The following is a 15,145-nucleotide window of genomic DNA, read 5'->3' as shown; positions in this document are numbered from 1 at the left end:
TTATTTATTTGGTTAGTTATTGCATTATTAAAAAAAAATAATGTGAAAAGAATTTGAAAACCCACCACCTAAAACAGGTTGGTCCCTGGCTATCACCTCATCTAACCATGTGGTCTCTCTTCCTCAGTGCTTCTCCCTGCCTTTTACCACCCAGATAATCATTTTTCTTAATCACATGTTGATCATAGTCTTTTATCTTCCTGTTTACTTAGTTTTATTGTATCTATATGTATCTTCCAAAAATATATATAATTTTAGTTGTTTTAACTTTATGATATGTTTTAAATTCATAAACTGTATGCAGCCTTCTTTATATAATATTTTTGGAGTTCTTGTATATTAATCTGGGTACTTGACTAAAGTCTCCTATTATTTCTAATAATTTGCAGAATATTTTGTGTTTTCTATGTAAATGATTATATCACTCACAAATAATGACAATTTAACTTCTTCATTTGCAATCCTAATGCCTCTAATTTATTATTTTTTCCATTTTATTTTACTTGCTGGGAAATCTAACAGAGTTTTACGTTTATGGACTTTTTAAAAAGATCTTTATTTATTTGAGAGAGAGAGCATGAGCAGGGGGAAGGGGGCAAAGGGAGAGGGAGAAGCAAGCTTCCCACTGAGAGGGAGACTGATGTGGGGCTCGATCCTGGGACCCCGAGGTCATGACCTGCTCTGAAGGTGGACGCTTAACCTACTGAGCCACCCAGGGGCCCCCATTTATGGATTTTCTGAAATTAAACCATCCTTGCATACCTGGGACAAACTCAACTTGGTCATGGGGTAGCATTTTTTACTAATATTTTGCCCATCCTTGCACCAATACCCTACTATTTAGAATATTTTACTTAGGAATTTTACATTTGTAGTCACGAATAAAATGGACCTGGACTTTTCCCATTATGTGACGTCTTTGTCTGGTTTTCATATCAGTGTTACTCTAGCTGAGGAGTTTTACTTTTCTTATTGTCTATAAGTCTGGTAGACTACTGCCCTTAGAAGTTTGCTAGAACTTGTCTTTTAAAACCGTCTGGACCTGGTATTTTCTATGTAGAAAAATTTTAATCATACCCTTTTATTTTGAAAATAAATTTTTCTTAAAGATTTTTTAAAATTTATTTGTCAGAGAGAGAGAGAGCGTGTGCAAGCACAAGCAGGGAGGGCAGCAGGCAGAGGGAGAAGCAGCCTCACTGCTGAGCAAGGAGCCTGATGTGGGACTCGATCCCAGGACTCTGGGATCACGACTTAAGCCGAAGGCAGACGCTTAACTGACTGATCCACCCAGGCATCCTGTATTTTGAAAAGAAATTACTGCAGCATCGAGGCCAGACTGCAGGAGAAAGGAAGAAAAGGTGGGAATAAGAAAACAGTTGTCCCCTGAACAGTGTATACAAGTGCTTAGTTATAGCTATTATCTCATTGAACCCCAAAACACCTTTTCAAAGAGGGTCTGTCAGTCAAGGTCCAGTCAGGGAAAGAGAAACTGCATTAAGTATTATCAACAGTGGGCATTCAATAGTGAGGACTGGTGACCCGGGTGTTTTCTGAAGGAGCCTCAAATTAATACTTGTAGGAAGTAGCTACCACCCCTAAGGCTGGGAGAACAAAAAGGAAGAGGTAGGGTTACCAGAACATAGGAGCTTGAAGGAAGGCCCTTGGGGGCCAGCACTTGCACCTCTGAGAGGAAGCTTTGAGTAGCTGGTGCTCAGAGCAGGTGGAAGCCTGGCCGGGCAGGCCCTTGATTGATAGGCCAAGGCAGCGTAGCCCAGAGGATGCGTGAGTATGGCAAGGCTGGGGCTCTGCCAAGGAGCCATAATCCTCTGCTCCTGGTACCTGTAAGGGTTGCAGTGAAACTCTAGGCAGGAACGTTGAAAGATGCTAGAGGCTGGAATTAACTCTCCGTTACTGTGGAGCAATGGTGATAAAAGCTGGAAAATAAGAATGAAATCCCTATTCTTACCATCCTGCCTTCCAATTGGCAGAACTGAACAAGTTTGCAAAGTCTTAGCTCTGTTGTCACAGAGCAGAGCATTAAAGGGTGAGCTTGGAGCTGAGGGACAGTTGGTTAGTAAATAACCAGAACAGAGTGTACTATGTGTATTTTGCAAAGAGAAAACTGAAGCTGAGCAAGGTTAAATTATTTGTTAAAGATCATTAGAGCTATTAAGTGGGCAGATCTGGATTTAAACCCAGGCCTATGCTGTTTCCACTACATATTTCATCTATCCTTAACACACCATTGATTCTTAGAGGAACCATTATTGTATGTACCACTCAGGAAAAAAATACTGCCAGTTAAATAAGGTACACCATCAGTTTTAAGATTTGCATCAATTTCAGATATACTTTTTTTTTTTTTAAGATTTTTTATTTATTTATGTGACAGAGAGACAGCCAGCGAGAGAGGGAACACAGCAGGCGAGTGGGAGAGGAAGAAGCAGGCTCCCAGCAGAGGAGCCCGATGTGGGACTCGATCCCGGAACGCCGGGATCACGCCCTGAGCCGAAGGCAGACACTTTAACAACTGCGCTACCCAGGCGCCCCTCAGATATACTTTTTTAAGATTTTATTTATTTATTTGAGAGAGCATGAGCACAAGTGGGGAAGGAGGGGCAAAGGGGCAGACTTTCCGCGGAGCAGGGAGCCAGACACAGCCAGACACAGTGCTTGATCCCAGGACACTGAGATCATGGCCTGAGCCAAAGGCAGATGCTTAACTGACTGAGCCACCCAGGCGCCCCAATTTCAGATATTTTTTTAAAGTTTTTTTTTTTTTAAGGAGGAGTGTCCTTTTTTTTTTTTTTTTTTTAAGATTTTATTTATTTATTTGAGAGAGAGAGTACAGAGGGAGACAGGGAGGGAGAAACAGACTTCCCACTGAGCAGGGAGCCAGACACAGCGCTTGATCCCGGGACCCTGAGATCATGACCTGAGCTGAAGGCAGATGCTTAACCAACTGAGCCACCCAGGCGCCCCCAAGGAGGAGTGTCTTATTATCAATGAAATATGATCCGTTATGCTGCCTTGTAAAGTATTTGGTTTTGGAGTTACTGATTTTGAAATGCCTGTGGAATACACAAATAAAGCACTTAGTAGGCAGTTAAAAGTTTAGCCTCATAAGAAAAATGGAGGCTAGAGATACAGAGGTGAAGGTCATCTGTATGCCAGAATCACGATCCAACAACAGCCCCGCTGTTTTCTTAGCTTTCCCAGTCTCTCTGTTATCTCTACCATCTCATTTCATCCTGTCCTTTACCTATCTCTTTGTGATGGCATCTGTTGGTAAGCCTTAATATTATCTTTTATTATTCAAGAACACTTAAGTTTTTTTCTTAAATTTCCACAAGCAAGGATCTTCTTTCTCTCTTCTATTCAAAGAGTATGTGATCTCTCATCATGCAGTCTTCACAAGGGTGCAGTTGGAAGTGCTGTTGTAAGTATGGCTGTGAAAAGCAGATCTCCAGGGGAGATAGATGGTGTGAAAAATCCTATCAGTAGACTCTCATGGTTTCTCTGTTTTTACAGGTCCAGCATGTCTGGCTTGCATCTAGTAAAGCAAGGTCGAGACCGAAAGAAAATAGACTCCCAGCGAGATTTCACTGTAGCTTCTCCAGCAGAATTTGTTACTCGTTTTGGGGGGAATAAAGTGATTGAGAAGGTAAGTTATAACTTGCTGAATTATTTTTTCAAAAGCTCACGAGATTCAGTGCCTAGACTTGATGTCTAGATTTGCTCAAAACCGACATTTGGATTTTCAGTGACTGCCTCTTTCTGCAGAATTAATCTCTCTGCCTCCATGGTGTCCTGTGAATTTCACCATTTTCTGGGTGTTTACCACTGATTATTTAGGCAGAGCTAATTAAAAAGATGAAGTGGTGGTCAAAAAGTTCTTTTAAAAGATCCTGCGGTTTTATGGGGTTGCGCTGCCCCACTCTGAAAGGGTATGAGAAACCATTAGCTTGTGGGGTAGCGGGGAGGAGCTGTGTCACGGCATTGGAGCGAGAGCTAAGGGAGCGGAGGGAGTTTCAGAACAGAAGACTTGAATGGTGTGATGCACTGCGACTTAATGGCTTCCAGCAGATATTTGAGGTGTTTGGAGGCAATACACCGTAAGAAATACCTAAAGAGATTACATATATTTTGAAATGTTAGGAGTAATTCTGTGCCCCTTTTATCTAAACCATATCCAAGCTGAAAGGATGACTTGGCTGAAAGAGCTCTCAGTGATTAAAAAAATAAAGCGTGGGGACCTGTACTCCCACTTCAGGAGTATTGCTCCAGTGGTGTCCTTCCGTTAATCTTCCAATAAAGACAGACTGTGTATCTCCTACCCTCTGTTATCCTGGGGCCATGATTGCAAGACAGGTCAGGAGAGGTTTGTTTACAGAGACATCTCAGGATCGTTGGTTCTTCTACTCTTTTTCTTGTGACCATTCTTTGTAAAGCAGTCTCTACAATTCTAAGGTATTTAGGGTTCAGCATTTTGGAGAGAGAGTGGTTGGTGCCAGCGTTTTTACACGTGTTCGGGACTCTGTGCCTTGTTTAATACAACAGAGAATAGTGTGTGACATTACACTGTTTAGTTGTCCCCCATTCCTTAGTAATATATCGTCCTTCTGAAGTTTGTCTTCTGTTACCCTAGTAACATGTATGGTAGAATAATTCACAAACTCACAAGATTTGAAAGATTGTGATTTTCCCCTTCAAGAAATGAAAGTTAGAACCAGTAAGTTTTAGCTGGCACATATTAAAGTATTTGCTTAGCTAACATTTTAAAGTATCCCTTGATCATGTGGGAGCTGGTCCCTAACTGCCTAGACTAGCAGCATAAATTCCTAATTGAAAATCTGGCTTTCCAGAGAAAGATCTACAGAAATGGTCTCATTTCTTTTCCTTTGTCATTGCCTGCCTTTTCTACTTTTCTCTCCAATTCCCATCCCACCACTCTGCCAGGTTCTTATCGCCAACAATGGCATTGCAGCAGTGAAATGCATGCGGTCTATCCGTCGATGGTCTTATGAGATGTTTCGAAATGAACGTGCAATCCGATTTGTTGTTATGGTAACACCTGAAGACCTGAAAGCCAATGCAGGTGAGTGATAAGCATTAAGAAAGCATCACCCTTGGGCGCCTGGGTGGCTCAGTCGGTTAAGCGACTGCCTTTGGCTCAGGTCATGATCCCGGCATCCTGGGACCGAATCCCACATCGGGCTCCCTGCTCAACAGGGAGTCTGCTTCTCCCTCTGCTCCTCACCCCATTCTCGTGCTCTCTCTCTCATTCTTTAAAATCTTTATTTATTTATTTGACAGAGAGAGACAGCGAGAGAGGGAACACAAGCGGGGGAGTGGGAGAGGGAGAAGCATGCTTCCCACCGAAGGGGGAGCCCAACATAGGGTCCAATCCCAGGACCCCAGGATCATGACCTGAGCCAAAGAGAGATGCCTAATGAGTGAGCCACCCAGGTGCCCATATAAAATCTTTAAAAAAAAAAAAAAAAAGCAAGCATCATCACCCTTGAGCATAAACCATTGAAATAGCAAAGTCTTAAGTAGGAGAATTTTAACTTAGGGGGATTGCCAAACCCAAGGATTTCTCTTTAAAAAAATGTCAATAATAGGCATATACAAATGATTATACTATACTTAACCTCAACACAGTTTCCTGTGTTCCAAGTAAAACTAAGTAGAAATTTAACCAGTGTTGATTGGGGTTTCCAGATATCTGCCCTTCCAGTGTCAAGTATTTGCTAAGCTACATACTTTAGCATGTGTAAGTGGAAAGATTTGGAAGGAAATGGCTATTTCCCTTACAGGCTAAGCTACATTGAATTTTAGAGAATCTTAGGGTTAAGATTCTTTTTTACCCTCCTCCTGAGGGTCCCAACTGGGTTTTATTCTGCAACCTCTTCTGCATATTCTCTCTCCTCAAATGGTCCTCCATCGGAGAGTTGTAGATAAAGACTATTTTAGTATAGCTGAGATGATACGGCTAGTCTTTTCTCTCTGTACTTTTTATCACTAAAGTATAATCTCCAAGGTAGTGTACCCACAGATAACATTAGCTCTTTAAAGAGCTATCTTTTTAAACCTGTTTTGGTCTGTGTATGTTCTCTCTCGATTGAGACAATGATGTTAAGACTATTCCTAAGGAGTAGGAATAATTATATTATCTTATTTAGAAACAGATAAGGTACCATTTTATTGGAAAGCATATGTTATGTGAAATCATTTAGTTTGACCCCTTAACATCTCTGAGCCACAATTTTTGTATCTGTAAAAGGAGGATCATAATGTCTAATTCACTGGATAGTTACAAAGATGAAATTGTCTATAATAAACATAAAACTACCTTGCATGATTTCTTTTTCCCCATCTGTTTCTACCTGGTACTCCTACTAATTCCTTTATTCATTTACTCGGTGAACACAGAGACCCATAGTTGAATAAAATGTGATCTTGCTGTAGGAAACAAATAATTTCAGTAGAGTGAGGTAGGTGCTATAACAGAAATATGCACAGGGTACTGTGAGAACACAGAGTTGAGCATCTTACCTCTAACCCCTGCTCTTGGTAGCAGGGTTAAGAGAACGCTCTCGGAAAGAAGTTAATGCCTAGCCAAGAATGAGCGAGAGTTAGTGAAGCAATCAACAGGACATTCCAGGCAGGGTGTTTCAGGCACAAAGAACAGTCTATGCAAATGTATGAAGGCATGATGCAATGGTTTGCTGGAAACTACAGGTGTGCTTGTTAAAGTGCAAGATGTAATTTAATATTTCTCAAGGAGGGTGTTGATTTTCATCCTCAGGAGCATAGCCTTTTTTTAGGGATGTGTGTGTGGTCTGTGTGTTGGAGATTAAAGGATTGGCATTTTAAATGGATTAGTTGTTGTTTTTAACAATTCAAAAGTAGAAGAGTATAATGAATCCCTTCCCATTTACCTGTCATCCAGCATCAGCACTTATCAACTCATGGCCAATCTTGTTTTATCTATACTTTCACCTCCTCCCCGCTCTCACACACAATTTCTGAAGCAAATCCTAGATATATTATTTCATGCATAAATATTTCAGTGTGTATCTCTTAGAGGTACTTTTTCTTTTCTTGAAACAAAAGCAGTTAGATGGACAATTCAGATAGCATCTTGAAAGATCCATTTATGGAAGGCAGTCCTACAGAACATGATGAGGCTGAGAAGAGAGAAGAAAGGGATGGTTTAGAGGCTTGGGAGGTAAAATTGGCAAGATTTGGTGATAGAGGGAAGAGTTGATGATTACTGTTAGGTTTCTAATTTGGATACTAGGCAGATTCCAGTATCATCAAGAAAGGCAAAATAATAATGTTTAGCCAGAAAAGGAAAGTTTGGAGGGGGTGTAGACAAATTAGATTTGGAGTAGTTCTGGTATAAGCAGATCCTATAAATCCCGTAAAAAGTTGGATATATCTTTCCAGAACTTAGAAGTAATGAGAGCTGGAGGCTAAGAATCTACATTATCAGCAAACATATAGTAGTTAATGCTACCTGCCCTGAAAGAACAGATAGAAAATGAAGAGAAGAGGAACCTAAGGATGAAATTTTATAGAAGAGTAAAATTTTAGGGATAGATTCAGGAAAATCAGCCCATAAACAGTGCTGAGAAGAGATGACTGGAGAGAGAGAAGAAACAGAAGAGAGAAAAAAAGAATTTCCATAAGGAAGGGTCAGATGAGTCAGCAATCCAATGAAGTAGGAATAATTAGGAAATCACTGGTAGCATTTGCAGAATAGTTTCAGTGGAACAGTATGAGTGTGCACACTAATATAGGATGTTAAGGAATGAATGGGAGGTGACATGGAGATAGCCAATGTAGACATATTTTTTTCTTTTTAAGAATTTTGAATGAGAAGGGAAGAAGAAAAGGTAGTAACAAAAGAGAAATTCAGGGTCAGGGAGGATTTTTATTTTTTAGAGTGAAAGAGACTTGGGGATGTTTATAGTTTGAGAGGAAGGAGCCAAAGAGGGAAAGGGGTGGAAGCGCACAGGGACCTGGAGGAGGTGGAAGGGAACTTGGTCTAGAGCACAAGTGGACAAAAATAAGCATATTCCCTGTATTTATTCCGAGGAACAAAAAAATCAGTAATGGGGCAGATGTATTCATACAAGGATACATATTCATTGTAGTGTTATTTAAAATAATGAAAAACTGAGACGCCGGCTGGCTCTGTCGGTTAAGCGGCTGCCTTCAGCTCAGGTCATGATCCTAGGGTCCTGGGATCAAGTCCCGCATCAGGCTCCTTGCTCAGCAGGGAGCCTGCTTCTCCCTCTGCCTGCTGTTCCCCCAGCTTGTTTGCACTCTCTCTCTTCCTCTGACAAATAAATAAAATCTTAAAAAAAAAGTAATGAGAAACTGGGAGTAACCTAAGTGTCCAACATGAGTGATTAGTTACATAAGTTGTGCAACACCAATTCTGCAAAGTACCATGTAGACATTAAAAAATATTTTGTGGCATAACATTTATTGGTCTGAAATGCAGTCTAATAAATTGTTACATTATTTATCTATTTTTGTGTAACAATATTATCATAAACTTGGCAGCTTAAAGCAACAAGTCATTAGCCCGCAGGTTCTGTAGGTCAGAGCATGGCTTCGCTGGGTCTTCTGCTTCACGTTATCACAAGACTGCAATCAGTTGTCAGCTGGGTCTGCAGTCTCATCTGAGGCTTGGCTTGGGATGGATCTACTTTCAAACTCAGGTGGTTGTTGGCAGCTTTCAGTTTTCTATGGGCTGTCAGACTGAGGGCCTGAATGTTTAGCTGGTTATTGGCAAAAAACTACTCTTGACTCTTTGTCATCCCAAAATGACTGCCTGCTTCCTCAAAGCCAGCAAGGGAAAGTCTTCTAGTAAGATCAGTTACTTTCTTATGTAACGTTATCATAGAAGTGACAGCTCCCTCTCCTTGCCATATTCTCTTGGCTAGAAGCAAGTCATAGATCTTGTCCACACCCAAGGAGAGGGGGATTCCCTAAGGTATGAAGACCTGGAAACTGGGATCGTGGGAACAGACAATGTGTCTGTCCATTACTGTTGCAAAGAAGGAGGTCAGCTATAGGGTGAGATAATAATAGGGAAAAATACATTGCATATAGTCAGAAAAACAAAGGTGTAATGGCATATACCAACAGCACTACTAGTTGTCTTTCGGGGTGGTATTTTGGGGTATTTTTATTTCTGTTTCTCCTTTTTCCAACTTTTTTTACAGAGTTTATACAATTTTACAATTTCTTTAAAAGTTATTTGAAAAATGGAACTCTTAGGGTTATACTAGTGGTATCGAATTAGGGAATTAGTATTTTGGATGGTTTTTCCTTTTTTCTAACCTTTCTATTATGTTAATTATTTTAGTACCTTTACAGAATATAATTTATGTGCCATAAAAAGTTTACGGTTTTATGAGTTTTAGTAAACTTGTACCGATGTGCAGTTATCATAGGAATCCAGTGTAAAACATAAATTACTTTTGCAATTTAAAAGATTATGAATAAGGAGCCTTAGATGGAAGAGTTGGTTATTCACATGGGAGGAGGACTTCATGCTCTGAGACCTGGAAGGGAGCAGGCATTCTTTTTTTTTTTTTTTTTTAAAGATTTTATTTATTTGACAGAGATAGAGACAGCCAGCGAGAGAGGGAACACAAGCAGGGGGAGTGGGAGAGGAAGAAGCAGGCTCATAGCAGAGGAGCCTGATGTGGGGCTCGATCCCGTAACGCCAGGATTACGCCCTGAGCCAAAGGCAGGCGCTTAACCGCTGTGCCACCCAGGCGCCCCGGGAGCAGGCATTCTTAACAGGTTAAGTGAGGGTGGTAATAATCAACCCAGTTGCATATTTTTATGTTATGCCCATTATTGGGAAAGTTGGAGAGGTGGGTGATTAGTGTAATCTGTGGTAAAGAACCAAGGGTTCTCTTCTGAGGGGTTTTGGTCATTTGTGAATATTCTCTAGAATAGCATCTCTGGTGGTAATTATGGCAACTGTGGGAACCAGGAAACGATGGAAAATCCAAGCTGTGTGACTAAGATACGCTTTCTTCTTCTACTTACCAGGGCTTCCCTTTAGTGTTTGCAATAGCGATGATAGAAAACAGTTGGTGTAGAACTCTGAACTGTTGTTGGTTGGTGACTGCAGTACCTTTGCACACTATGTGTGCGTGCATGTGCGTGTGTGTGCATATGCGTGCGTGTGCGTGTGTGAAGTAGGTCAGCAATTAATATCACTTTTTTTTTCTGTACCCAGGGCTATAGAACTTCAGAAAAGACTAAACCACAATAGAAAAGTTAGATGGATTTGACTACATACAAATTTTTGTTTAGCAAATGAAAAAAAGTTAAAGACATGCTAATCTGGAAAAACATTTTGCAGCAAAGACTGTCTACCTGTAAGAGAGAAAATGACACCCTACAGTAGAAAATGAACCAAGAACATGAATTAGGTAGTTAATAAAAGAGTGAAAAAGGAACAATAAACATATGGAAAGAAATTTGATACTAATGGTAATCAAAGAAATGTAAACCAAAACAGTAGTCGATTGGGATTTTTTAGTTTATAAGACTGGTAAAGTTTAAAAGAGTGATAAGGGGCACTTGGGTGGCTCAGTCCATTAACCGTCTACCTTGGGCTCAGGTCATGATCCCAGGAGCCTGGGATCCAGCCTCCCAGGAGCCTGGGATCTAGCCTTGCTGGCTTCCTGTTCAGTGGGGAGTCTGCTTCTCCCTCTGCCCCTCCCCCTGCTCATGCTCCCCCGTGCCCTCTCAAATAAATAAATAAAATCTTTAAAAATAAATAAATGAGTGATAATATCTAATATAGATTAGAGTACAATTTGTCACCCATGTTGCTAATGAGAGTCTAATGTGGTTCAATCTTTGAAAATTGTGGTTATTTTTTGACGTAGTAGTTTTACTTCTAGGAATGTATCCTGTGGGTATAACTGGACAGTAGTACAAGGATATTCATCATTGCATTATTTTAATATTTTCCAAATTATTAATGACTCATATGTCCAACAATAAGTTAGTGGTTAAATGAATTACGGACTATTGTGACATTATGGAGTAGTAGACAGCCATTGAAATATCAAGTATATATTAAATATATCTAAAATATTAAATACATATTAAATATATCTCTATGTCATATATGGGAAGATACCCACAATATATGGTTAGATTGGTTAACAATTTATGGTTTCTAGTACATCAAAGCATGAACCGATTATCTTTGAGTGGTGGGACAATGAGTGATTTCAGCTGTTAAAAAATAGTATTATTACATCCTGATATGTTACCGAATTGTTTTTTTATAGTTCACATGCTCTCCCTTTTATTCTCAAGGAGAACAATAAACCTGTTTTTCTTTTGAACAAACTTTAGGCCTTTGTATCTTACTTTGGAATTTTTTTAGAAGGACATGAAACCTTTAAAAGTTAAGAACTATCTAGAAGAAACAGTAATAGATATGGTAGAGATGGACCTTGAGCAAGTTATTTGACTGCTCCTAAGCAATTTCCTGTCAACTAGGTGCCCGTAACACCTATCACTTGTAGGATTTTTGAGTATTACATAATATATGTAAACTGCTTAGTATCGTCACTGCACATTATTGCTGCTCTGCGGCAGTTGCTGCCAGAACAGGAGGGGAGAGACATCGGGGAATACTGAACAGAAAAAATGTAGGGAGGGAAAGAAGTTATCTTTTAAAAGTGTCTTTCAAATACCTACTATCTCCAACATTCCAGATAAAACTCTTTTCAAGCACTTGGTAGATGCCTGTAACTAACCTTTCCTGTTCAGCCAGTCTACAAACCCTTCAGGCTCTACCCTCTTTTCCCAGTTTGTACCGGCTCTGCATCAGAAAAAGGGCTTTCTCAGAGCACACGGCAAGTTAAAGGGCATCAGAACTAAAACTTTTTGTCAGAATAGAGTAATTGTAGAGGGGTCTCTAAGTGACACGTCATCCTTAATATAGAGATCTTAAAGACCCTTCTAAAAGGTTGCGTAATGAAATGTTTGAGAACTGTTGTTTTAATATAAGAGCTTCCTAAATATGAGATTAGCACATATTAGTGTCCTGACTTAATAAAGTCAGAGCCTCTAACTGAATGGTCCTGGTCCTGGGACTTACTCTTCAATGCAGTTTGTCCTTTTGTTACCTGTGATGGTATCTGCCCTTTACAAAGTTTTGCTCTGCTGTTATATTTCTGAAAATAAAGCATGTGTTCTCTATTAATTTGCTTGCGTTTTCAGAATACATTAAGATGGCAGATCACTATGTGCCAGTGCCAGGAGGACCAAACAACAACAACTATGCAAACGTGGAATTAATTCTTGATATTGCTAAAAGGATTCCAGTACAAGTAAGAGATGCCAGTGTGTCCTTTCAAACCAGATTTAGCCATTGGACTTTTAGATGCAAGGGGCTATCCAGAGAAGAACTTCAAATTTTTATATAAATCATCTTCATTGAAAGTTTGATAAAAGCTTTTTTTATGTGGGATATAACAGATTGGGAAAAGAAAGATGGGGAAAATGAATGAGTCAAAAATAAACATAATACAAACAGGAGGTTTGTAAGCGTCTTTCAGAGATTATTTATATAGTTACCCATTTTACCTTCAAACTATGTCAAGTAAGTAAAACCCTATGTTTCCAGTGGAATATTCTAAGCTCAGAATATGGTGGTGGAGAAGCAGATTATTTCTTCCCTGTTATATTGTGTTAGGAAATTTAGGATAAACATCCTTAAGCCCAGAGAGAAAAAAAATAGAGATTTATGTGGCAGTATAACCACTAGATAAAAATGTGGAGTTGGGTGGCCAAAGTAATTGAATCTGTGAAAGAAAACCAGTATTTCTAGAAAGGGCTCTGTAGAGTCTTGGGGAAAGGCTATGAATTGAGTTTCCTAAAGAGCAACAAGGCTAGCTGGGTCTTAATATCAACTTCAGCTTGGTTTTGACCTCTTCAGAGGTTTTGCCATGGACTGCTTATTCTTGTGCTGTAAAAAGTTCGCCAAGAATCAAGCATAGAAGCTGAAGTAAGCGTTGGGCTCCTGTGGAGCTATTATACCTCATGGAGTAGGGCCAGTCTTGGTAGAGAGTAATGCAGTCTATCATGGGTATTTTTTTAGTATGAATTTTAAGAACAAATCATATGATCTTCCCTTATAGGCAGTGTGGGCTGGCTGGGGTCATGCTTCTGAGAATCCCAAGCTCCCAGAACTTCTTTTGAAAAATGGCATCGCCTTCATGGGTAAGCCTTTCTGACATACTCTTCCTGTCTTTCTGGTTCTCTCTGTCAGTTTTGCCCGTATTCCATTCTGTATTCTGCTTTTCTTCTGTTTGACATGCACTGTGCTCTTATTTTTTGTCAGTTAGCAACTCTCAGAGTAACCCTCTTCATTTCTTTTTCTTTTTTTTCTCTTCTTTATTTCTTACATCCTACTTATCTTTCTTCATCTTGATTGTCTGTTCTGTCCCCAGGTCTTTTCCATGAGATACGGAGAAGGCTCTGATTTCCAAAACACTGGCCTTTTAAAACTTTGCCATTAATTTTAAGAAAATATGTGGAGAAAGGACCTCTTTTTATATAGCAGAGATAATTGAGTATTAGGATACCCTAGCACTGTGCCCTTAAATATGAATCAGCACCTTCACATTTAAGTATATAGGCTTCATTCTTGTGAGAGCTGCTTCTTCTGACTTTTTGTTCTCCTATAGCAAAGAGTGAAATCAAGAGTATATGGCTCAAGAGACCTTCCACAATGGTGATTATGTTTTGTAAACCCTATTAAAGATAAATCTTCCTTTTGGGTTCCCCTAAGACCAAGAAGGGCATATTTCAGACTTGAACCCCAAACTTTTTAGTCCTTATTTTAGGGTTGGTTAAAAAAAAAAAAAAAGACTTTGATAATCTGGTCAAGTTGGATCATGAATGATGATAAAATCAGTAGATTCGTTAGGAATTTGATTCATTATGTATACTGAACTCTCACTGTGTGCTAAGAGCTCACTATATCAGGTTGAGTCATAACACAGTAATCCCTTTAATCAAGTTCATGATCTCCACGATATGTTATGTAGGGGAGACAAGACAAATACAAAAATAATTATAATAGAAGACAAAATCTGTGTGACAGAAATGAGGCCAAAATGTTACAGTCGGGGTTCTTTTCTTGTTTTTAGGTCCTCCAAGCCAGGCCATGTGGGCTTTGGGGGATAAGATTGCATCTTCCATAGTGGCTCAAACTGCAGGTATCCCAACTCTTCCCTGGAGTGGCAGTGGTAAGAAAGTATTTCTTGTTTGTAGTTTGAAGTGCAGAAAAGCTCAGTAGGCTATTTGGTACTGTGGCCTAATTCTTAAGTTTTTTAAAAATGTATTGGGTGATGGGCATTAAGGGGGGCACGTGATGTGATGAGCCCTGGGTGTTATATGCAACTGATAAATTATTGAACACTACATCTGAAACTAATGATGTACTGTATGTTGGCTAATCGAATTTAAATTTAGAAAAAGAAAAAAATGTAATGACATATATGATACGAAATAGAATTGAGGTCGATTTATGGTATCTTATATTTCCTAGCTTAATTAACACACCTGTGATTTTATCATGTCTTAGGAATATAAATTTTGTACCAGATGCACAGATGCTAAACTGTGATTTAAGTGATCTAGGGGCTTAATTTGAATTGGGAGAAACTCTAGGAAAACTCATATGGTTCTGTAGATTGGGATCTGCTCTGGGTAGGCTAGAATCTTCGTCAGAGATGGACTTAGGCAGAATTACGCCTTTGAACCTGCCTGGCAGGTGACCTGGATCACTAAGAAAAACCTAAAACCCACTTATTCAAATGTTTGCCTGCCGGTGTTTTCTTAATGTCAGCCCACTGTCTATTGATGATTTGCTTTGCCTGTTTAATACCCTTCAACCTCTCCTTTGCCCTTGATGCAGAAGATGAGGGCAATAGTCAACCTTTCTTCCAGGCATTCAGAAGAATAAAATTTTTCTTAAATGATTTATATGTGACTAATCTCTTAAAGAGTGCCGTGTGAATCATTGTAGCTGATAACAATATGAACTTGCCGGTTTTAGTACTCCAGTACAGGG

At 39.5% G+C, this 15,145-nt stretch overlaps 1 protein-coding gene across 9 annotated transcripts in view; it reads left to right on the top strand.

The window, feature by feature from the left end:
• Window positions 1–15,145, top strand: part of ACACA (acetyl-CoA carboxylase alpha) — a 280,609-nt gene that overhangs the window by 89,507 nt on the left and 175,957 nt on the right. For all 9 annotated transcript variants that reach the window (XM_045773207.2, XM_045773206.2, XM_045773203.2 and 6 more), the window contains 5 exons: window positions 3,532–3,664; window positions 4,960–5,098; window positions 12,286–12,395; window positions 13,206–13,287; window positions 14,220–14,318. In XM_045773207.2, coding sequence (XP_045629163.1) covers window positions 3,532–3,664; window positions 4,960–5,098; window positions 12,286–12,395; window positions 13,206–13,287; window positions 14,220–14,318 — 563 coding nt within the window. The remainder of the gene's footprint in view (window positions 1–3,531; window positions 3,665–4,959; window positions 5,099–12,285; window positions 12,396–13,205; window positions 13,288–14,219; window positions 14,319–15,145) is intronic.

The sequence above is a fragment of the Ursus americanus genome, chromosome 23 (assembly GCF_024610735.1).
Source record: "Ursus americanus isolate L20-20 chromosome 23, mUrsAme1.1.p, whole genome shotgun sequence".
Classification (NCBI taxonomy): domain Eukaryota; kingdom Metazoa; phylum Chordata; class Mammalia; order Carnivora; family Ursidae; genus Ursus; species Ursus americanus.
Note: the sequence above shows the minus strand (reverse complement) of the source record. Positions and strands in the feature narration are given on the sequence as shown.